The following is a 23,495-nucleotide window of genomic DNA, read 5'->3' on the forward strand; positions in this document are numbered from 1 at the left end:
CACCGTCCACCCTCACCCTCCTGCCAAAACCTGGGGGTCATCCTAAATCCCTCTTCCCTTTCCCTCCACACATCCTTTCCTCTCCTTTTCCACCACCACATCCCTGATCCAAACCATTAACGTTTCTCTCAAAGCTTCCAAAGATCTCCCTCCAACTCTGCTAAATCACATCCCACTCACATCCACATGCCCAGACAATAACCTTCCTGAAACATGAATCAAATCTAGCATCCCCACCTAAAAGCTGGCCCCTCCACACTTCTCCAACCTCCTACTAGACTTCAGGTGTGCAGGCCACGGTCTCATCTCTGACCACCTCCAGGCCCTTTGCACATGCTGTGGTCTGCTTTCCTCTCATTCTCACACTTCAGATCTCAGTTCAAAAGCCCCACCTCCACAGAGAAGCCTTGTCTACTAGTAAATTAGGATCCCATACCCAATCAACCCATCAGTTCCTCTCTCATATGACCATGTAGTTTTCCTTCCAAGCCTCTCTGTAAAATAGAGATTCTGGTATTTATCTATTATCTTCCTCTGAAATATAAGTTAGATACAGGCAGAGACTGTGTTTATCTTGATCACAGTGAAATCTCTAGCACATTATCACAGGATCGGTTCAGAAAAGGCATTCAATAAATATGTTTGCACAGCTAAGTAGATAAAGCCATTTCTTCTATTTAAAAAAGGTAAATGTGGCTGTTACACCATGGAGATGGATCAGGAGGTGTGAGAGTTGCACAATAGAGACTCTCTCTCTCTTCAAACAACAGCATGGATTTTACATGAAGTCGGAGGAATCCCTTCACTAACATACAAGCATTCCTGTGGAATCACCTGCTCTAGGAATGGATATATCTACTAGAAATATGTGTGTTTTTAAAACATGGCAGAATTGAAACAGAGATTATGGGAAATGAATTTTATATCAAGCTCTGCTTATAAATTCAGATAATAATTGAAAATATGTTGCACAAATGGAAATCTTAAGTAATGCTATTCTTCTACCTTCCACATATATTTTTTAAAAGAACTGAGGGCCAGGAAATGTTACAGTTTTTGCATAATAGGCAGGAAATTTGCCTTTGAACAAAAACAGAAATCTCAGGACAAAGATCAAGCATATCTTTTCAAAACTGATTTCATAGTATTGAGTCATTTATATTAACTTTAAGCATATCAATTCTTTCCCTTAAACCCATCAATAATCCCTTTAACACAATCAAAGTTACTAGTTAATGTCAATTCACACTTTCTTTCCTTGTTAATATACAAAGGTGCATTCACAGAATCAGTGCATTTTGAATAAAAAGTAAACAGAGGAGACAGGAGACCTAGAGTCAATAACACCTTCAAGCCCAAGTTTGATCATCTAGAAACACAAAGTTTTGTTGATTTTCAACTACTCTTCTCAGACGTAATGCTTTCAATATGGCTGGCTCAGCAGGTCAGCTTTTTTTTTTTTAATATATCTTTATTGATTTCAGAGAGGAAGGGAGAGGGAGAGAGACACAGAAACATCAATGATGAGAGAGAATCACTGATCAGCTGCCTCCCGCACACCCCCCCTCCCACTGGGGATCGAGCCCGCAACCCAGGCATGTGCCCTTGACCAGACTCGAACACGGGACCCCTCAGTCCACAGGCCGACACTCCATCCACTGAGCCAAACTGTCCAGGGCCCAGCAGGCCAGCTTGGCAGGAAACAGTATGTGCAGCCCATCATGGATCATCCAAAACTATATGGACACTTCCAGGATGCTGGTGTGGGTTCACGGAGTTGTGTGTGTAAAATTAAGAACACTTTTCAAACTTTCCGCCTTTAATGTTCAAGGCCAAGAACATCCATCTCCCAACCCTGTATCTCCCAAGGTTCTCAAGGCTGGTTTTCTTCAGGCAAGAGAGCACTTTGTTCTTCCTCTGTACCAAGGATATTTTGAAGTTCTGATCTACATTGAAGGAAAGAAAAGAAGAATCGTAATACTATCCTAAAAAATCTCAGTACCTACATCTCTACCCAACTACCTCCTCAAAGGTATCTACCAAGTCCTGAGGCTTAGAGTACCCAGCAATCGGCCGATTGTCAGAATGGAGGAAAAATGGGATTTCTTTTTCATTTCTACAAGCCAACTTTTACTTCTTATTTTTTCCCCTTAATAATCCTTTATTGTTGAAAGCATTACATATGTCCTTTTTTCACCCCATTGACCCCCTCCAACCTTCACCACCAGATTGTCTGTGTCCATGGGTTATGCATATATGCATACATGGTCTCCACAAGCCAGCTTTTTATTATTATTATTATTATTATTATTATTATTATTATTGATTTCAGAAAGGAAGGGAGAGGGAGAGAGAGGTAGAAACATCAATGAGGAGAGAAAATCATTGATCGGCTGCCTCCTGCATGCCCCATACTGGGGATCAAGCCTGCAACCTGGGCATGTGCCCTTGATGAATTGAACCTAGAACCCTTCAGTCTGCAGGCCGATGCTCTACCCACTGAGCCAAACCAGGTTGGGGCGCAAGCCAACTTTAAAGGGAGAAAGAAGTTCAAGAGTTGACCATACCTTCTTCTCCTTGAGTACTCCAATAGATAAAACAAGCCCATCGATAGTCCCTTTAAAACAATCCAAGTTACTAGTTAATTTCAATTCTCCAAGTCACGTTTCTCCACACAAAGAAAGTGAAAATAAAAGACTGATTACTCACACTTGTCAGAGCCCACAGACCTTGTACAGCTGCTGCCCATTCAAAACCAATTCTCTCATACAGAAATCCACCCAGTGTTGGTCCCATAAAAGCACTAACAATGAAAAGAAGGAAGGGGGTAAAGTAAGAGAGGGGGGGGGGGGGTGGAGGGAGTGAGATCCTTCCTAAAGGTTGCATGATCCTTTAGTTATAGGTTTTCATTAAATTAGAACTATAAGTACTAAAGAAAAAAGGTGATTCCTGGACATAGCATTGGGTGTAAGAAAATAATTCTACCTGAAAAATGATGATGCTTAAATCTTTTAAACATTTATAACTGCTTCTGAAAAGTTAATGCCTTACACAAAAATAAAATAAAATAAAGACAGGCATTCAAAATAATTTTTATATTATTCTCTCTACTCTTCTCAGTGTTTGTATTAAAGATAATTTAATTCAGTACATATTTATGGATGATATCTACATTGCCAGCATACAGTTATCCCTCTCGAATAGAGAGTAAAAAATAAATAAGTAAATAAATTTTAAAAATGGAGATATGGTTTTGATAAGTGAACTTAAAAATATCATTTTTATAAGACAATATGCATGGGACCATTTTGACTAGGTGTATAAAACTGCTGGCATAACCAATGATCCTAGAGTCAGAGGGCACAGGTAAAACTCGGGTTCTGCCCTAAATAAATTGTGTGCCTTTGGCCAACTCATCTGGTATCTCCATTTCTTCTTCTGTAACTGAGGGGCACTATTTTCCATCTTGCCAGCATGAATGGAATTCAATGGCTACTCACCCAACGGACCACATTGCACTGAAGAGACCTGACACGAGTGCCAGTGTACTTAATCCTTCTTCAAAGCCATTTTCACTGCAAAGAGAGACACGAGTGTATCAGTGATTGCAAGGGAAGCTGTGTGATAGAAGATAACTGTGTGTGATAGGTAAGTAAACCAGGAGTAATCTGAACAAAACCAACAGCAAGATTACTCCATTTCTAAGATGAAAAGCTAATCTAAGTTGAAGGAATTTTCATACTAATGTCTACTTCCTGCTTTTCTAAAAAATAATTTTGTTGCATATATAAGATACAACATTAAGAATCACAACCCGTTTGCACTAAATGCTCAGAAAAACATAATGAAGAAATTCTGAAACTGAGATGAGCGTGTAAAGGGAACAATGAGCAACTTTTAGAAAATGCAGAGGCAGCTCCTTCTTCCTGTGGGAGATGTTGCTTGACACAGCCTGAAGGCCAGTATTCTCCCTGAAGGGATAAATCCCCCACGTTCACTCTGTGTCCACATCATCAGGCCTGCTAAATGGGAGACTGCTGGCCAAGTGACAAACGCCTGGTGTGACACTGTGATTTATTATAAGAAATACATGTTTGGTCTTAGGTCATTTCTGGCACACACAGCTCCTAAAGTCCATGAAATGTCCTAACTGATTGAAAGCAATAGAAGTCTTTGTGATATTAATGAGGTGACTTTTGGAAAACACCTAAGGATGGTGGCCGGTTGCCAGGAGAGCCGTTCCTGTGATTAGAGGGTGGAAACCTGCAGTCCCCCCACTCTCACCCCTCCACTCCATTCACCTCTGGGCTGGAGGTGGAATCAATTGCCAGTGGTCGACGATTTAATCAACCATGCCGGAGTAATAAAACTTCCATAAAAACCCAAAAGGACGGGTTCAGAGAACTTCCTGGTTGGTGAACCGGAACGCTTACACCTGCCAACGTGCAGGGCCCAGACTCCATGAGTACAGGAACTCCTTTGTTTAGGAGCCCGCCATGTGTATCTCTTCATCTGGCTGCTGATTCCCACCCTTTATTATCCTTCGTTAATAAACAGAATCTAGGAAGTAAATTGGTTTCTGGAGTTCGGTGAGCTGCTCTAGCAAATGAATCAAATCCGAGGGGATCATGGGAACATCTGATTGACAGCCAGTCAGTCAGGAGTACAGGTGATAACCTGAGCTGGTGACTGGCATCTGAAGTGGGGACAGTCTTGTGGGACTGAGCCCGAAGCCTGTGAAATCTGATGCTGTCTCTGGGTGGTCAGTGTCAGAACTGAGTTGAATTGTAGGCCACCCAGCTGGTATGAGAGAATGGCTTGGAAAACCCCTCACGCATTGGATTTGGTACTGGAATCATTTTACCTGGTCACTCTATGCTCTTGGATGGAACTCCTCCACAAGAGAGGAATAATGCCGAGGCTTTTGTATTTTGCTTTGGTTGTTTAAATGTGTATCTGTACATAAACCAAGCTAAGCCTCTATCTACAACCCAGTTTAGCTACTACTGTATACATTATCATTTATACTATTGCATTATTGCACATACTATTTATATCACAATAGTGTGTGACATGATATCATAAAGATATAGTATTGTGAAGAAAAAAAAAACAAAAAACACACATCCAAAATCTCACAAAATTGAGAAATTCACGAAAGCCTGTTTAAAATACAGCTCTTGCCTGGCCAGCATGAACCAGGAGGTCACGGTTCGTGGGCTTGATCCCCAGTGTGGGGTGTGCAGGAGGCAGCCGATCAATGACTCCCTCTCTCATCATTGATGTTTCTATCTCTCTCTCCCTCTCCCTTCCTCCCTGAAATCAATAAAAATATATATTTTTAAAAATACAGCTCTTCACAGAATGAAAGTAACTTACTGGGCGCAACAGATAATCTCCGGGAAAGTTGGGATTATACTCATTCCAGAGGAAATGCCAATGACGACTAACATCAGCACCAGCAGCCACAGTTGACTGCAAAAGAGTTTGGGAGAAAAACAAAAATTAGTCTTTGAAGAGACACAAAGCTTCATGATAAAGAGGGCAGGCGGGATCCTGGAGAAGTTCCTTTCACAGATTCCAGGCCTGGTCTTGTCCTTATTCCCATCTGGTCACATTTCATTCAGTGACCGCATCCTTTTGCTCCTTATACTTGGGGGTGGGGGTCAATTCATCCTGATATCTCAATGTCTTCTGTCACATATATCACATGTCTAGAGTCAACTTGCCTTATGTCACCTGCAAAATCCTTTCAAAATTGGTGAAAACACCATCAATTGCAGAGAGATGTTTCTATCTCTCTCTCTCTCCCTCCCCCTTCTTCTCTGAAATCAATAAGAATATTAAAAAACAAGCTTTACTGAGCAGCTACTACATACTAAGGATGATACAAACAAACAAACAAAAAATTTGGTCCCTGCCATCCTTAAAACAAATAAACAAAAAAAACATTTTAAGTATCAACTAAAGACAAGTGTTAACAAAAAGGTGTGATATTGAAACACAAAGGAAGAATAAGCATATTTCTCATTTGATACAGATTTTATGCATTCCTGTTTGCTTGTACCACTGCCAGCTTCTAGTAAGATAAATACTGTCCGTCTAACAAACAATTCAACATTGTCATAAACCAAGGTAATTATTTCAATAAGGCTTGAAGTACTAAGAGATACCAATATCACACCAAATTTTTTTTAAAAAATTCTTAATGCTATTTGACCAAAATTATAGAAAAGAAAAAATTACCTTTGAATGTGCAAGACTGGGACTGGTCCTAACAGCATGTAGCACCCTGCTGTGATTATGTTTCCAAAAACCAGAAACCATTTCCTTAGATGCTGATAAAGAAAGGGACCAAAGAAACTCTTAAAACCCTCTATGATCAAGGGATATTAAAAAAAATCACTGATGAGCATAAGTCATGGTATTAAAAAATCCAAATATATTGAAGAAAATAAAATTCTACATTTAAGAGAAAATAGGTAGGCAGTAAACACAAAAGCAAGGACAACAGACCCAAACACAGGGAGTATGCAAAAACAAGGATTCCTGGCAAAGGGAATGGATGGCAGATTTTGTACATGATAAAATAGTTCAAATCTAACAATTTAAAAAGTGTCATTACAAGGAACAAGCAGGTAAAACATCTGGAAATTTTACATTATTAAAAAAGTACCCACTAAAATTATTCCTTATACACTACTTGAATGCAGGCCAAAAATTATAGGGATATAATAGCTGATCAGTTATATGTAAGACTATGTCTTAAAACCAAGCTTAAAACACTGTTTAAGATACTTGCTTTTCTTAGTAATCTCCATGTAATTTAGATCTTGACAAATAAGCACTAATGCCATAGAAGCTTAAAAGTTGGCTAACAGCACTAGTTCGGTATATTAGTTATCTGGACTGAACGGTTTAGACCTAGTTAAAGGAGAATAGAAGTGACTTTCTGTCAGGGGGATAACCAATGCATACTGCTGTGGCCAAGCTCTTCACTCCCACAGGAAAACTATCTCCTCTCTGTTGGATCAACACCCAACACCTCTGGAATTCTGGCCTAATTATTAAAGTCAATCCATTTTTTTTTTGTATTAAAGTAGCTTTTTATCTTTAGAAAGTCTAATGCAAAGTGAACCTGCTCAGGTTGTAAGTCAGTGGAACCTCACACTGGAACCTCTCCATCAGTTCAAAAAATTGAATATATTAGAATTTAAATGTTCTCACCTCCCCCCAAAAAGATAAATAGGTGAGGTGATGGATGTGCTAATTAATTCGATGGAGGAACTTCTTTCACAATATATATATATATATATATATATATATATATATATATAACAATTCACCATGATGTACACTTTAAATATCTTATCATTTTGTCAATTACACCTTAATGAAGTAGAAATCCTATATAATAAAAGGCTAATATGCAAATTGACCGAATAGCAGAACGACTGGTTGCTATGATGTGCACTGACCACCAGGAGACAGATGCTCAATGCAGGAGCTGCCCCCTGGTGGTCAGTGTGCTCCCATGGGGGGGGGGGAGGGGGCGGCGCCGCTCAGCCAGAAACCAGGTTCACGGCTTGCGAGCGCACTGGTGGTGGCGGGAGGCTCTCCTGTACACAGGGCCTCTAATTTAAAAATAAAAGAATATATCAATTCTAATCAATGGACCTCTAGAGCTCTAGAGGTACAGCTGGAAAACTACTGGTCTAAAGATACAAAAGCAATTCTTAAACATAAATTAAGTGTACTTACTGGCATTTTATCGCTTAGTAGACCACAGAGTGGTGAAGAAATGGTGTAGGATAGTGCCAAACCCAGGAATACCAGTCCTACGTGTCCAGCTGGTAAGTTAAACTATAAAAGAAATCTTGTATTAAAGGTACATGATTAAGCCATTTTTAAAATAAACGTTTATTTTTCTGTTTACCATTTCTTCAGCTCTTGTTATCTACCATCAGTCTATTAATAACACTCAGAATCCTTCCTAATTTTTGTCTTCACTTTGTCAACTGGTCAATGGATTACTTTTTCTCCATGAGGGGAAAAAAACAAACACTTAACCAGAGGTCAGATGTCCTAGATTTTTGCTTTGTAACACTTGACAATAAACATATAATTTTGCTTCTATGAATCATAGGTTTTTACATGTAAATGAATACTTTGCAAACTTTAAGTGCATAAAATTTGCCTGGAGAATTTATTAAGAGAGGTTCTTGGGCCCTAAGCCTAGAATGTTTTAGTCAAAAAGTCTAGGAATTTGCATTTCTAACAAGCAATCAGGTGATGCTGACTGTCTACAGACTGAGTGCACAGATGTGAAAATCACTGATGATATTATCTATTCTACCCATCTCAAAGGGATAGCAATATCTAAATAAATACTTCAATGGTATGACACATTTTAAAAGGCTTTGAAACAGTAAGCTACCACATAACTCTGATACTGTTACTATTACCAATATGATACAAATGCCTTTTTTCCCCCCTCATTCTCCTCAATATCTTTAACTAATTTTCTAAATTAAGCCCAGGAGATTTAATGACAAGCCAGGCTACATTTTAACAATGTTTATGAGAAATATTAACTCATGCTAAAAATTAGTGTTTTAAAGATAAAAGCAAGTTACAAAAGTCAGATATGCCCTCTTCTGATATTACAACTGGGAGGAGACAAGGTGGGGCTCTCCTCCCCGAAAGGCTGGGAAACCAGGACTGGCAGCAAACCACCAACTCAAACAACTGATAGGAAGTCAGAAGAAAGGTAAAAAAAATCATAGAAAAATACATTTCTAAAGATTTCTTATAAGATAGATAATAGTGACTTATGTTTACCAAAGAATGGTTACAAACTTTTAGACACAACGTCCTGGGGCAGGAAAATGACTCTTAAAGAACACATTATTGATGTGAATGGGATGTGTCACCACAAACATAGAACAGTTTTCTTATGTGTTACCTCCTGGATGCTCACTGCTTAAGCATGGTATTCTATTCTCTAAACCTTGGGCCATGCATTACAATTATAGCCCCAAGTTTATCTTTCTGGGTAGTTTACACACCCAAAACAGGCTTTAGTGACTTCACGGGGTGGTGTTTCCGGTAACTGTGCTTTTTTAATTCTAGGGCTTCACATAAAGTTATTGTTGACACGTTAATTCTCTAGTATCACTAACTACCAGGCTTGGTAATATACTTTATTGCATTATTAATAATCTTGTTCAAAAATATCTAAAAACAAATTTCTATGGTAAGAAACTTTCAGAATTCAGTATTTATTTCTCAGCACTAAAAAGATGGAGAGGCTCTGGGGTCCTCCCTCCTATCCTACATATAATATAGCCTATAGACATTCAATTCTATGCGATAGCCTAAAAAGTCAGTGGATTCAGGGAGGACACCTCACATGAAATGAGCCAGTGGGTACCCAGTTCCCCACTGAAATTCAAACAGGCAGAGAAAAGGTGTCCTTATTAAGCAGCCAGGATGATACACAAGCCAGACCTATGATGACTCGAGCTTGGCCTTGGAAAGAACGAGAAAAATGTTCCAGCCACTTAGTGAAAGGCTTCCTTCATTTACACAGAATCAGACCCTTAGTTATAGGGACATCAAACGAAGGTACAGGCTACCTCGATGTGCAGTTCTCATTCTGCCTGCTTCTGGCCGCCACTCAGAGAACTTCCCACCCAGCAGGGCCCCAGGGCCAGCAACTGTGTCTACTTCCTACAACGTGGAGCTCTTCAGCAATCAGGCTGCGTACCTTCTTCAAAACAAAGAGAGACAGAGTCGGGTCCAGGAAGCCGAAGCAGGCACTGAGCGAGGTGATGATGAAGGTTAGGAGCGCGACCTTGGGTAAACTGATGAGTTTCCAGAATGAGTGTTGACCTGGATTAGACTCTTCTGAGTAAAATGAAAAAAGAAATTGGAGTAATTAAAATTACTTAACTATCATTTAACCTCTTATGAAAACTAACATTGGCAAGGCCATCATCATCTGGTCATCAAAATAACTGCACCTCTGAGTTTGCCTAAAGTTGCTTATGACCTACGTTTGCAGAAGTTATTCAAACCTAGAGGCCACATTCAGTTTTCCTAAAAATAATGTCTCAGGTTCAAAAGGAATCAGAGTGTGAGGAGAAGAAGGGGTCATAGGTTATAGGTTATAACCTAGAGGCAAGCATGGCCTTTCCCAGATGGAATAAAGAATCTGTAAGGTTTAACTCTGTGCATGGGAAAATGCAGATCCTTCATCAAGGAACAATGTGTGTGTGCTGAGGAGGAACTGAAGTTCATCAAAGAACGCAACCATTTATTTTCTGCTGGCAAAGAAAACCCTGGACTGAATGCAGTGCTCCTGAATCATGTGTAAAGTACATTTGACTTTTAAGGTCAGTTGACTGCCAGCCTTCCTTTTCCCACCAATACCTACACTACTTCCCGGTTCCCAGTACCAGGCACGGTTGTTTCCAAGCCTCCATTCATATTCTATGACTCCTTTCTTTGTGCCCCTAATAATTTTTCAAATCTATTCACTTTGTAAGGTCTGGGTATGGCCTGATTATTCACAAATTTTACCTTTCTGTAGTTTCCTGCTGCACTTCAAGTCTATGCCATATTTTTTTAACACTTAAGCTATAATTCATTTTCATCATTGTTTGGTATTGTGTGATGGCTTTCCTATCTTCCAATTAATTTACTAAAGAAAATGTTTGCTGAGCCAGGTTCCATGCAAAATGCTGGGCAAAGGCAGGGGACAAACTCTATCCTGAGAGAAAAGTGAAGAAAGGTAGGATGGAGTTAAGAGGGTATCTATTGGTGTATATGCGAGCATTTCCTTAAAACACACACACACACACACACACACACAATCTCACACACTCTCTCTCACACACACACTCATACACACACACTCAGACACACACACACTCAGACACACACACTCACACACACACACACTCTCACACACACACTCACACACACACTCAGACACACACACTCAGACACACACACACACTCAGACACACACACACTCACACACACACACTCACACACTCTCACACACACACACACACTCATACACACACACTCAGACACACACTCACACACACACACTCACACACACACACACACACACACACACACAGCACCAGGAAACAATATATAGACAAGGATTTCCAAAAGTAATATCTAAGTTGGTGCCTAAAGGATAAGTTTGAGATGAGCAAGCAAAGAGGACCAAAGACTAATCCGAGCATACTGGAGTCAGGGATACCTATGCAATGGCGAGAGATCATACTGCAGCAGAATGTGGAGATAAGATTATGCAGAACTTTGTAAAATATGCTAAGAAACCTAAGAAATCTCTATGGATTTCAAACAAGGACGAGACTCAGATCTGTGGTTGAGAGAGGCCTCTCTATGGCCTCGTGGAGAAGGGAGACAGGGACATCAGTTAGAGCCTTTTGCAGTGATCCGGGCCACAGGTGATCCTGGCTGAGGTTGGATGAGCATGGTCTTTGAGAGCCAGGATCAGCACTTATATATCCTCATTTCTCCAATAGCACCCACCATGGATCATTACTCAATACATTCTTGTTGAATAATGATCCAGTATGGAGCGAAGTAGGAAAAAAGCAGAGAGCAGCTCAGCTATTTTAAGTGCTACATTTAGACTTTGTCAGAATATGAGAGATAAAGTTAAACCGTGGTGTTAGTATCTTAATTATTAGCCAAATATTCACCATAAACCAAATCTGAGAACATCCCAGGCCACTCAGCTAAGGGAGCCTGCAGTCAGTCTAGAAAGAGGTCGAGCACCACCATGTGGCTCCGTGCGGTAGTGCCGGCAAGGCAGACTACTTGGTGTGGACTTTGAATTGTTTATTAAAGGTATTTACTAGTCATATTTAATATATAAATGATAAAATACCATCTTTAACCAGTTAAATTTATGGTGCATATAAAAGGTATTATAAAGTTATGGTATGAGACAAACTGTTATGGCATAAATGGTCCCTTCTCTAAATCCAAAGTGTGAAACGGGGTTACCAAAATGCTAAGAATGTCTGTGAAAACAAACATATAATGAATTTAATGAAGCTGTTGAAGAAGCTCAAATAATGAAAACTTAGAGTGACAATTGCTTCAAGAGGCACATGGTAGAATTACCTGGGGCGCTCTGTCAGGCTGCTCAGGCACTCTCTCTGCTCTCCCCAATTCTGATATATTCTTCTTAGAGGGATGTGATTCCCTGCTTGGCAACACCTGCCACTGCAAGCTACCTGTAGAGATGGGGAGGTGGGGTACCCCTCAGGTGTGAGGGAGCAGAAAAAATACTGAGCACTGTGGCAGTACTTACTCAGCATTTAGTCCAATAATTGAGAAGGTTCAGAAAAACTTGCCAAAAGAGGTAACAAACTGAGTTTGGAAGGATAAATAAGGGTAGGTAGCATGGGAGGGAGAGATACTCCAGCGCACGTGACTCCCCTGCTGAAATCTAACAACAGCTCTTAATGGCTTTCAGGATAAAGCTCACATTTTATAGATTTATGAATGTTTAATAGGAAGACTGACATGTCCATGACTGTGTTAGAAATATTTCTTTAGAGCAGTACAGAAGAGAGGACTTGATGAACAGATATAAAGGATGAGGGAGAGGTTGGGACCATAGCTGACTCCTAGCCACCCAAAGCTAAAGCCACATTGTCCGGGCATCTAGAAGGAGATAAATGAGTGGAGTAGAACACAAAAGTCTGCCAATGTCAACAAAATAAAAAAAGTTAATTTTCTAGCTTCTATCTTTAAGCTCTCCTAAAGCAATAATTTTAAAAATCACTCAATGGCCATACTGACAGCCTTAAGACTATCAGTCTTAGAAATTTTTAAACCATTTTCCCCTATTCAATCTAACTAAAAGGTCCTTCTGTAGATAAAGAGAAAGTTTGTCAAACCAATTTTTGTTCATAAAAATACAGCTAGCTGGGGCTTTGTTAAGTTCAATGAAGATGCAGGAAAATTTTAATTGAGGAATGACAAAAATGAGAGAAACAAGTACCAAGCAACTAGGCTGGTGGCAGTTAGAGGGGGCTGCAAAGGATACCAAGATTGGGCATGAGGGGAGGAAATGAGGAGAGCAGGCTGGGACTCAAGGAGTAACAGATGTTGGGACCAGTCCAGCACCTAATCACAGAAGTTCTCAATGCCATGTCCTACCTTTAACTAGTAAGCAAGGTCTTTTTTCCTTATACAGTGTGATGAAGGGTCAATAAAACTCTTTCCCTGCTGCCTGAGAATCTGACTTGGTGTCATTTGCTTAGTTATCAGTTGAGTGTTCATCTGACACCCAAGGGGGAGCACAACCTAGGCGCTGGTCTACAGAAACCACCCTGGCTGCTGTGTTACTGGTGTTAGAAAGAGGACACGCCCGCCCTATGTTTCAGGGTGAATGATGGTGCCTCTCTAGCTCTGTTTGCCCAGCTCCCATGTGAGCTCTTGCTCTGTTCCCCTAGTAATCTGACAAGGGTAAAAGGCCAACTGTGTTACGAGGCAATGTTGCTCACAATACAAAGTACCCTGGCCTGGCAAATTTCATTGAACTGAAGGAACTATAAACAAACTCCAAGTACCTGGTGAGGTATTTGTGCCTCCCTGAGTGTGACTGTGGAGACCCTGGAAGCAGTGCCATGGAGTTGTTACAGGATATGCTAACTCCTTTGGGCATGAAGCTCTGAAGCCAGGATGACTCCCATGAATGCCTGCTGTGGCCTGGTGTCCTCGCACCTGGCTGTGTCGCACAGATAGCTGCAAGGACCACTGGGAAGGAAGGTGTGACCTTGCCTTCCTATCTTATGTGGCCTTCTAAGAAGATGGTGCCATGTGTGGTGCATGTAACTTGTCATTCTGAATCTTTAATTAAGTCCAAGATGACCTTTGGTTGGCACTGCATATGGCTATGTTTTATGATCAGAAATTAAATATTTGCTAGTTTTAAAGGTCAGAAAAATTTCTGATGTATAGACATTTATATCAACTGATTGCCTACAGGATTTTTCTGAAAAACAGAATCAGTTATTTCAGGGTGCTCTAAAAATCTACCATTGATTACATAAAATAAAAGTGAGTATACATTAAATTGATATACAAAGGCATGCAAATACTAAAAGATTCTTAAAGTGAGTAACAAATATAGTCTTACCATAACTAGGTAAAATGTACATGGTGAGTGGTACCATCAGCAAAATTATGCATCCAAGCAAAATAAAAGGCACCTCATAGCCAAAGGATTGATACAAGAAGCCACCTAAAGGAGGCCCTAGCACTAATCCCAGTCCAGAAAAAATCTCAAGACTTCCCTAAAATTGAGGAAAAAAAATGAATTAATATATTTTTATTGAAAACTTAACAAATAAAGGTTTAGTGGGCACTATCTGAAAAAATTCTATCCACTTCACAATTTACACACACAAACTCAAGATGGACCCCAAATTTAAACATATATTTTGAAATCATAAAAGCACTAAAAAATAAAATATGGGAGTTTTTGTTCTTTAGTCCTTATGGTAAGGAAGGTTTTCTAATTATGGTACAAAAACTCAGAAGACAAGAAAAGATTGATAAATCTGATTATATGAAAACAGGAAAAACACAACAAAAGACAAAGAATAGAGAAAAAATACTGACAAAGGACTAATTCCCCAAATATATCAAGAGAGTTACTTCAATTCAAAGAGGGAAAAGAAAGAGAAAAACCTAATAGGAAAATGGGAAAAGGCTATAAAGAGACTGTTGACACATAAATGATATGCAAAGCTCTTAGGCATGTAAAAAGAAGCTCACCTTCGCTTTTCAAAGACATGAACATTTAAAGATACCAATGTTTCCCTATCGCCTGTCTAGCTCTTCACACTTCCAAGAATTTGAGAAAAGAGCACATTTGGACATTGCTGGTGAGTGTACACTGCAGGGGCAACTTGGCAAATCAACCATTACAAATACACACATTCTCTGAGCAAGAATGCCACTTCTGGGAATCAAACTTACAGATATAGCCATAAAGATGTGATATGGTATATGTACAAGCTTATATTTGTAGCACTGTTTACAACAGCAAAAGATGTAAACAATGTAAATATTCATCAATTTAAATAAACTAGGTTATACATACAGGGAAGTACTACACAGTCATTAAAGAGAAGCAAAGAATGAGGAACTTTTCACATATAGATATAGAAAGATCTCCAAGCTAATTTCTATTTTTTTTTAATTTATTGATTTCAGAGAGGAAGGGAGAGGGAGAGAGAGACAGAAACATCAATGATGAGAGAGAATCACTGATCGGCTGCCTCCTGCACACCACCACACTGGGGATCAAGCCCGCAACCTGGACTTGTGCCCTGACCGGGAATCTAGCCTGTGACCTCCTAGGTGGATGCTCAACCTCTGAGCCATGCCAGCCAGGCTCCAAGCTAATTTCAATGTTCGTGTAATAAGTAAGACAGAGTATGCTACCATAGTGTAAAGAAAATGGAGGAAAACATGCTCTCTCAGTGTGTGTATGAATACATGAAATTACTTGGGAAGAAATCTGTAATATCTGTTGCCTTCTAGGGGAGCGATGTTAGTCTGGGTGCCTGGACAACAGGAATGTCTATGGGGACTGAGGAATAGTAATATATAGAATATATTCACTATATCCTATATTTCCCTTTGTAACTTGTGAATTTTGTACCATGCAAAATTGTTTTGTTAAACAAAACAGTGCTATGGGAAAAATAGTTTGTTATCGCAGAACTCTTACAGAAATTGCACCATTTTAAATCAATCTAGCTTAGGGGCTTTAAACAGAGACCTGTGGCTTGCAACCTAAAATCCTCAGATCTCACAGAAGACACAAAAGTAGTCCACTAATAACTTTCAACGTTTCATAACAAATACAGAAATCCTACATTTTCTCGCAATAATGTTATCCAGGTCAACTTCCATGTTAGGCCGTTACCTTTTGGCTGCAGTTTTACATAGAAACTTGGCATGCCCTGCTGATCAAAATGTCCAAAGGACTGTTGCATCATAGGAATTTCTTGGGCAACACTTTCCAGAGTGTTCCACAAAGCACCAGTTCTTTAAGAGTCAAAAGTGGTTCCATAGTCAAATTGAGTTGTGGAACATTAAATAAACTACCTCTACTATAGAGCTTCTCAGTCTTAACACACTAATGTGAACTGGACAGCATATGCACACTCCAAACGGGTTTAGCCACAAAATCTTGTTTTGCAGATCATGTCAACAGACTAGACTTCTGAATCCTTTCTGAGAAATATATTCCTGGGAAATGTAAACCGTATACCTGCCACAATGGCCGGCACTGTGTGGCAATGACTATAGAATGAGCCTATCCTAAAATAAGCCTATCCAGATATATTATTTATATGGGTAAATGAAGGAGTCCTTGGTATTAAACTGATCAGACCCGCGCTCCAGAGGACAATTATAGGCTCTGTGGTGACTTTGGTCTCTGTGCACATCAGGTCCTTCAGAGATGCATGGGTCCAAGGAGAGAGCTATGGGAAAGCCTGCCTGGGGTCAGGGAGGCAGCAGCCAAGAGCTGGGACAGGAATCTGGTGTGTCACTAATACCTGATGTCTAGGTACCTAGGCAGTATATGAGACATACATCAACACGATGCTACCAGGGTCTGGGTTTTTACGGCAAAATAGGAGGGTACTCCACAGACAGCACAGAGCACTTACAAACTTCAAGACAATTGCTAACATCTCTCCCATGAATCTTGGAAAAGTGGAGAAAGAACTCTACAAATTGAGTCTTTTCTAACCCAGAGGAATGCTTCAGGCAGCCGAGCCCCAATCTCAGCTATGGAGAGAGAGCAAAATACTACTAGGAAGGTCTTTAAAAATAAAAGTGGCAAAAAGAATATTTGGCTTGGACCACATTTACCTGTCAAACTGCCCATTCAGAGGATTCTAAGCCCAGGAAGAGACCTAAGTAAGACTGATACATTTAATGACAGCCTGCTCCTGGAAGTACAAACTAAGGTAAAAGGTAACAAACACAGATTATTTAAAAAAAAAAAAAAAAAAAAAAAAAAGCATGTCTAGTAGAATGGACCCCAGCTTTAACTTGGAAGGTGAAACAAATATTTTAGCCTACACTAAAGGTAAAATAGGAAAAAATATATAAAATACATACCAATACTGTAGCCACATGATTTGGGAAAGCCTTTGCGAGGATAGAAAAAGATGCAGTTATTGCTGCAGAAAAGCTTATTGCATCTGTTATTCTCACTAGAAAACACATAGCAATAAATACCGGTCCGTCTGGAACTTGGTCCAATAAACTAAAAGAGAATAAAACAAGTCTCAAATGCCAAGCTGGTTTCTTTTTTAAAAAGTATATTTTTATTGATTTCAGAGAGGAAGGGAGAGGGGAGAGACATAGAAACATCAATGATGTGAAAGAATCATTGATCAGCTGCCTCCTGCACACCCACTAATGGGGGTCGAGCCTGCAACCCGGGAATGTGTCCTTGACCGGAATAGAACCTGGGACCCTTCAGTCTACAGACTGATGCTCTATCTAATGAGCCAAACCAGCTAGGGCCAAGCTGGTTTGTATTCATTTTCTTCTTAACTGTACTCACTGAAAAGAGCAGTAGCTCACCTAGAGTTATTAGAATATAAATAATATTCTCTTTAGAATATAAATTTTTTTAAAGTTGCTATGTTATACTTTGAGTAGAAGAATTACCTTCTTTTGGGGGTACCAATATGAAGCATAATCAGAATTTAATTGCCTTTTTCTGCTGACATAACTGGCGCCCTAAATAATAATAAATACGGTAGGCCTTTTGAAATATAAAGCATCACTCTGACAAGAACCAATATAGAAGATTCTTAGTTTCAGGTGTGAGCCATAGTTGGCCTCAAACCATCAAATACAGTAAATACAAAAAATAGAAGACCACCCCACACAAAAAGAACAATTTAAAAAACACTTAATTTAATATGGTTTTCCTTAGCTATTTCATCACAATCTCACCAAACTCTTATCACTCATCTATGTTCCCCAAGAACTTGTTTAAACTCCTCCATATGATTTGCCACTACGGTTGTACAAGCTTAAGAACTTTCAAAGTTTTGCCTCTGGATTTATTTTCCCTTTTCTCCAAATAGCAATAGGGGAAACCGTTCTGCTTCCATATGCAGAAGTGAGCACAGGACTAGGCCTGGCTAGTCAGTGCATTCTCCTCCCTGGCTACAGTGACCTTGATGCAGTGATGGGTCATCAACATGAAACAGGCCAGTGGAACTCCACTCTGTAACTCTACTAAAAGCTATTAGGAAAGTGGCTGCTGGGGGCCATCTTGCCATCACAAGGGTAGAGTCTATCCAACAACAAAGCACAAGAAGAGGAAAGCAAAACCAGGAATTTAAGAAAGATGCTTGATAAAATTATTTTAGTATATGTATTCTGATTTTCTTTAGCTGATTTTCTAGGTAAGAAACTCATTCTCTTGCTGGAGCCAAAAATTTTCTGTGACTCAGAAAAGTGAGTTAAGTTTCTGTCACTCACAGTCACAGGAGCCTAATGAATAGATTCAATAGTCAGTTTATGGGTGATCCATCCCCTAGAGCAGTGGTTCTCAACCTTTCTAATGCCGTGACCCTTTAATACAGTTCCTCATGTTGTGGTGACCCCAACCATAAATTATTTTCGTTGCTACTTCATAACTGTAATTTTGCTACTGTTATGAATCATAATGTAAATATCTGTGTTTTCTGATGGTCTTAGGCTCTACAGCAGCGGTTCTCAACCCATTCCTGTCGCGACCCACAGGTTGAGAACCAGTAGCAGGGTCGCCTAAGACCATCGGAAAACACAGATATTTACATTACGATTCATAACAGTAGCAAAATTACAGTTATGAAGTAGCAATGAAAATAATTTATGGTTGGGGTCACCACCACATGAGGAACTGTATTAAAGGGTCACGGCATTAGAAAGGTTGAGAACCACTGCCCTAGAGGATTCTTTTCTTAAGACCAATGTCACTCATTCTGTTTTCTACATCACCCAACTCCCTTCACCATTAGTCACATGCAGGGCACTCAGCAATCATTGGTACTGACTGTTGTAAAGGATCCATTAACATTTTAAACTGAAGATAGATTATGAAACATGTTCAAGCTCCCAAACATATCAAAATATGACTTACCCAAAGAGAATTGTGACTCCTCCTGAAACAAACATTCCTGATACAAACATGAATTTTGCTCCAATCTGTACAAGCTATAATAAATGTCAAAGAAACTTGTAAATTGATGACTACTATAAGTCTGTATATTGACATAAACAAATATACTTTATCAGGAAATATGCCATTTGGGAAAGATATGCGTAGTTACTATAGTAATTCTTTAATAGAATAAAAACATAAATTTCTTAAACCATGAAAGAAGTTAAAAATCAATCAACTCTAAGAATGGAACCGTCAACAGTGGAACAATTCATAAAGTATAATGGTGGTTATTTCTGCATCAATGCAAATTCTAGACTGATAAATTAGAATAACTCATTGTACAATTTTTAAAATTGAAATGTTCATATGAACTTTAATACTTACATATTTTCCAAAGAACAAAGAGGCCAGCAGTTCAAACAAAGCATAGCATCCAAAGATCATCCCGATAACTGTATTGCTAGCTCCTTTCTTTTCAGCCTTTGGAAAAAAAATTGAAAAGGAAACACGTTTGAAAGATAAATTCGCATCAGTGTAAAAAAAAATGGAGCTATTAGATATGAGCATCATCTTGTAACCTTTATCTGTGCAGCAATTTAAAAAATTATTATTATAAAATAAACATGTTGGAGAAGTAAGGAAAACTATACTAAAACCTAGTCTGACATGAAAATAATTCACTCATCATGCTCAAACATTAAAAATAGAACTATCATATAATTCAGCAATCTGTCTTCTGAGTATATAGCAAAATAATTGAAAATGGTGTCTGAAAGAGATATTTATAGCATTTTTCACAAACAACCCAAAAGCCTATCAACAAATGAATGGATAAAAAAATGTGGTATATACATTAAGTGGAATATTATTCAGCCTTAAACAATGAGGAAATTCTGGCATTTGCAACAACATGGATAAACGTTGAGGAAATTATACTAAATGAAAAAAGCCAGACACAGGAGAACAAATACTGCATAATTCCACTTATCTGAGAAATCTAAAATAGTCAGAAGCGAAAATAAAATGGTTGTTGGGGGGGGGAGTGAGAAATTATTATTCATTGGGTATAAAGTTTCTGTTAAGCAAGATACTAGTAAGCTCACGTTGTGTTGCTATCACATCAAAAAAACACAAAAAACAAAAAGGGAAAATAAACATAAAAAAACTCACAAAAGAACACAAGGGAATATTTGTAGGTGATAAATATATTCAGTAACTTGATTGTGGTGATGACATCACAGATATATGCATATGTCCAAACTCATCAAGATAGATATATTAAATGTGTGCAATTTTTTGTATATTGATTATACCTCAATAAAGCCCCCCCCCCTTGAAAAAAAAAGATTTGTTTGCTTCAGCTGACAAAAAAAATCAGAATTAGAAAGGATAAAAAATATAAACAAAAGCAAAACATCTTGGCTGAAGAAATGTGGGCTCTACTTCATCCATGGAACTGAGTGAACAGTTAATCTTGACATACTTCTTTTATGATATCTGTGGAAAAAAAAAAAAAAAATATATATATATATATATATATATATATATATATATATATATATATATATATATATATTGGCCTTTGCCCCTGTTTCTGGTACAGAACTTCTAAAACCCTTGTAGTTTTCTAAGTGATAAAAGCACTAGAGGCAAGATCTTTTAAGTTAGGGGAGAAACCAAGATGGCGGCATAGGTAAGCACCTAAACTGCTGCCCCGCACAACAATTTCAAAACTACAACTAAAAGACAGAACGGACACCATCCAGAACCACAGGAAAGCTGGCTGAGTGGCAATTCTACAACTAGAAGGAAAGAGGAAAGCTCACGGAGAAGGAGCGGCAAAGAGCTGAGGTACGGAGACAGGTGCGCGCAGAGAGGAAGGGCGGCAGAGTGCCTGGCTGGCTTTCTCTGGCGGGAGGGGGAAGGAAGACCCCGACTGCACTGAACCCCAGTTCCAAATGCACTGAACCCCAGTTCCGACTGCTCTGAACCCCAGTTCCAGGCGAAACCCTGTGGACCCAGGCTCATACAGGGGGAGTTTGGACTGTCAGGTAGAGAGAAAGGCACTTGGAGACTCAGGGGAGCTGTGGTGGCAGGGGTCTGGAGGCGCGAGTGCGCACAAAGACTGACTACAGAGGTTACCACAGGCTATCCCTAGCAGAAGGGAGTCAGAAGCTCCTGACTGCACTGAACCGCAGTTCCAGGCAAGCCCCTGGGGACCCACACTCTTACGGGGGAAATCTGGACTGTAAGGCGGAAACTCGGGAACTGTGGAAGGCAGAGGTCTAGAGACTCTCGCGCAAGGGCAGGGCTGACGGGAAGCCACAACTGTCTGCTCCACCCTGAGACTCCACCCCTTCCAAGCTGAGCACAGAGGCTTTTGCAATCTGGCAAGGCTAATCCTATAAGGCTGTCTTCAGCACCGAAAATCTCCCAGTGTAGACACAGCTGATCCTCACAGCCAACTGGCCTGCAGGTCAATTCCTCCCAGTGATACCAACAACAATCAAGACTTAACTACAACAAGGCTGTACACACAGTCCACAAAGGAGTGCACCAAGAGTGTCCACCTCAGGTTAACTGGGGAGGCCGACCCACTGGGCCATAAAGGAAACCTAGCACACAAATCTACCCTACCAACTCAGGGAAGCAGTGAAAAATGGGGAGACAAAGAAACAGATCACAAACGAAAGAAATGGAGGAAAACAAACGACTGAATATAGAATTCAAAACCACGGTTATAAGGCTTTTCAAGAATATCCTAAAAAAGGCTGATAAATATAACGAGACCCTTGAAGATATGAAAAAGGAGCAACTAGAAATTAAACATACACTGACTGAAATAAAAAAAAATTATACAGAGACCCAACAGCAGACTAGAGGAACGCAAGAATCAAGTCAAAGAATTGAAATACAAAGAAGCAAAAAACACTCAACCGAAAAAGCAAAAAGCAAAAAAAAAAATCCAAAAAGTTGAAGATAGTGTAAGAAGCCTCTGGGACAACTTCAAGCGTACCAACGTCAGAATTATGGGGGTGCCAGAAGAAGAGAGAGAGCAAGATACTGAAAACCTATTTGAAGAAATAATGACCGAAAACTTCCCCCACCTGGTGAAAGAAATACTTACAAGTCTAGGAAGCGCACAGAACCCCAAACAAAAGGAATCCAAAGAGGACCACACCAAGACACATCATAATTAAAATGCCAAGAGCAAAAAACAAAGAGAGAATATTAAAAGCAGCAAGAGAAAAACAGTTAGTTACCTACAAGGGAGCACCCATACGACTGTCAGCTGATTTCTCAACAGAAACTATGCAGGCCAGACGGGAGTGGCAAGAAATATTCAAAGTGATGAATAGCAAGAACCTACAACCAAGACTACTCTACCCAGCAAAGCTATTATTCAGAATTGAAGGTCAGATAAAGAGCTTCACAGATAAGAAAAAGCTAAAGGAGTTCATCACCACCAAACCAGTATTATATGAAATGCTGAAAGGTATTCTTAAAGAAGAGGAAGAAGAAAAAAGTAAGGAGAAAAATTATGAACAACAAATACATATCTATCAACAAGTGAACCTAAAAATCAAGTGAATTAAAAACCTGAGGAACAGAATAAACTGGTGAATATAATAGAATCAGGGGCATAGAAAGGGAGTGGACTGATAATTTTCAGGGGGAAAGAGGTATAGGGGGTGCAGGAAGAGACTGGACAAAAATCGTACACCTATGGATGAGGACAGTGTGGGGGGAAGTAAGGGCAAAGGGTGGGGTGGGAACCGGGTGGAGGGGAGCTATGGGGGGAAAAAGGAGAAACAATTGTAATAATCTGAACAATAAAGATTTATTAAATTAAAAAAAAAAGCACTAGAGGAATATTTTGTTCTAATATTTGTTTTTTTCACCCTGGTCCCTATTACCTGGTGGCAGGAAAAAGTGGAGGGGTTGAATCTAAAGCACTCAGAATCAGCCATTCCTCTTCCATTACTAATTACCACATGAGATAACGGTGTGGAGACAAGCGAGATATCATTGTAAAAGACACCACTGATGACATCCTAGCAAAAGGTTGTGCTCTATGTAGACTGGAACATGAAGTCGACATGTCTATTACACAAAGGTCAGATAGTATATGAGTTGAATTGTATTCCTCAAACTTCATATATTTTGAAGTCCAAACTCCCAGTACCTCAGAACGTGACCTTATTTGGAGATAGAGCCTTTACAGAGGTAATCA

The 23,495-nt window shown here is 39.5% G+C and overlaps 1 protein-coding gene across 5 annotated transcripts in view; it reads right to left on the reverse strand.

Annotated features, from left to right (window-relative positions):
* Nucleotides 1–906: 906 nt before the first annotated feature.
* SLC18B1 (solute carrier family 18 member B1) overlaps nucleotides 907–23,495 on the reverse strand; it is a 39,008-nt gene continuing 16,419 nt past the window's right edge. The window contains exons 3-15 of one of the 5 annotated variants that reach the window (XM_080666668.1): nucleotides 19,646–19,741; nucleotides 19,238–19,311; nucleotides 17,332–17,359; nucleotides 17,212–17,241; nucleotides 14,204–14,360; nucleotides 9,770–9,909; nucleotides 7,762–7,863; nucleotides 6,247–6,338; nucleotides 5,380–5,475; nucleotides 3,501–3,575; nucleotides 2,710–2,803; nucleotides 2,568–2,617; nucleotides 908–1,946 (exon numbers count right to left, since the gene is read on the reverse strand). In XM_080666668.1, the coding sequence (XP_080522794.1) occupies nucleotides 1,874–1,946; nucleotides 2,568–2,617; nucleotides 2,710–2,803; nucleotides 3,501–3,575; nucleotides 5,380–5,475; nucleotides 6,247–6,338; nucleotides 7,762–7,863; nucleotides 9,770–9,909; nucleotides 14,204–14,360; nucleotides 17,212–17,241; nucleotides 17,332–17,359; nucleotides 19,238–19,311; nucleotides 19,646–19,741 (1,107 nt within the window). In that variant the 3' untranslated portion in view covers nucleotides 908–1,873. Of the gene's footprint in view, nucleotides 1,947–2,567; nucleotides 2,618–2,709; nucleotides 2,804–3,500; nucleotides 3,576–5,379; nucleotides 5,476–6,246; nucleotides 6,339–7,761; nucleotides 7,864–9,769; nucleotides 9,910–14,203; nucleotides 14,361–17,211; nucleotides 17,360–19,237; nucleotides 19,312–19,645; nucleotides 19,742–23,495 lie in introns of all 5 variants that reach the window. The other 4 variants (XM_080666665.1, XM_080666666.1, XM_080666669.1 and 1 more) reach the window with 4 other exon arrangements.

The sequence above is a fragment of the Plecotus auritus genome (genome assembly GCF_963455305.1).
Source record: "Plecotus auritus genome assembly, chromosome: 4".
Lineage (NCBI taxonomy): Eukaryota > Metazoa > Chordata > Mammalia > Chiroptera > Vespertilionidae > Plecotus > Plecotus auritus.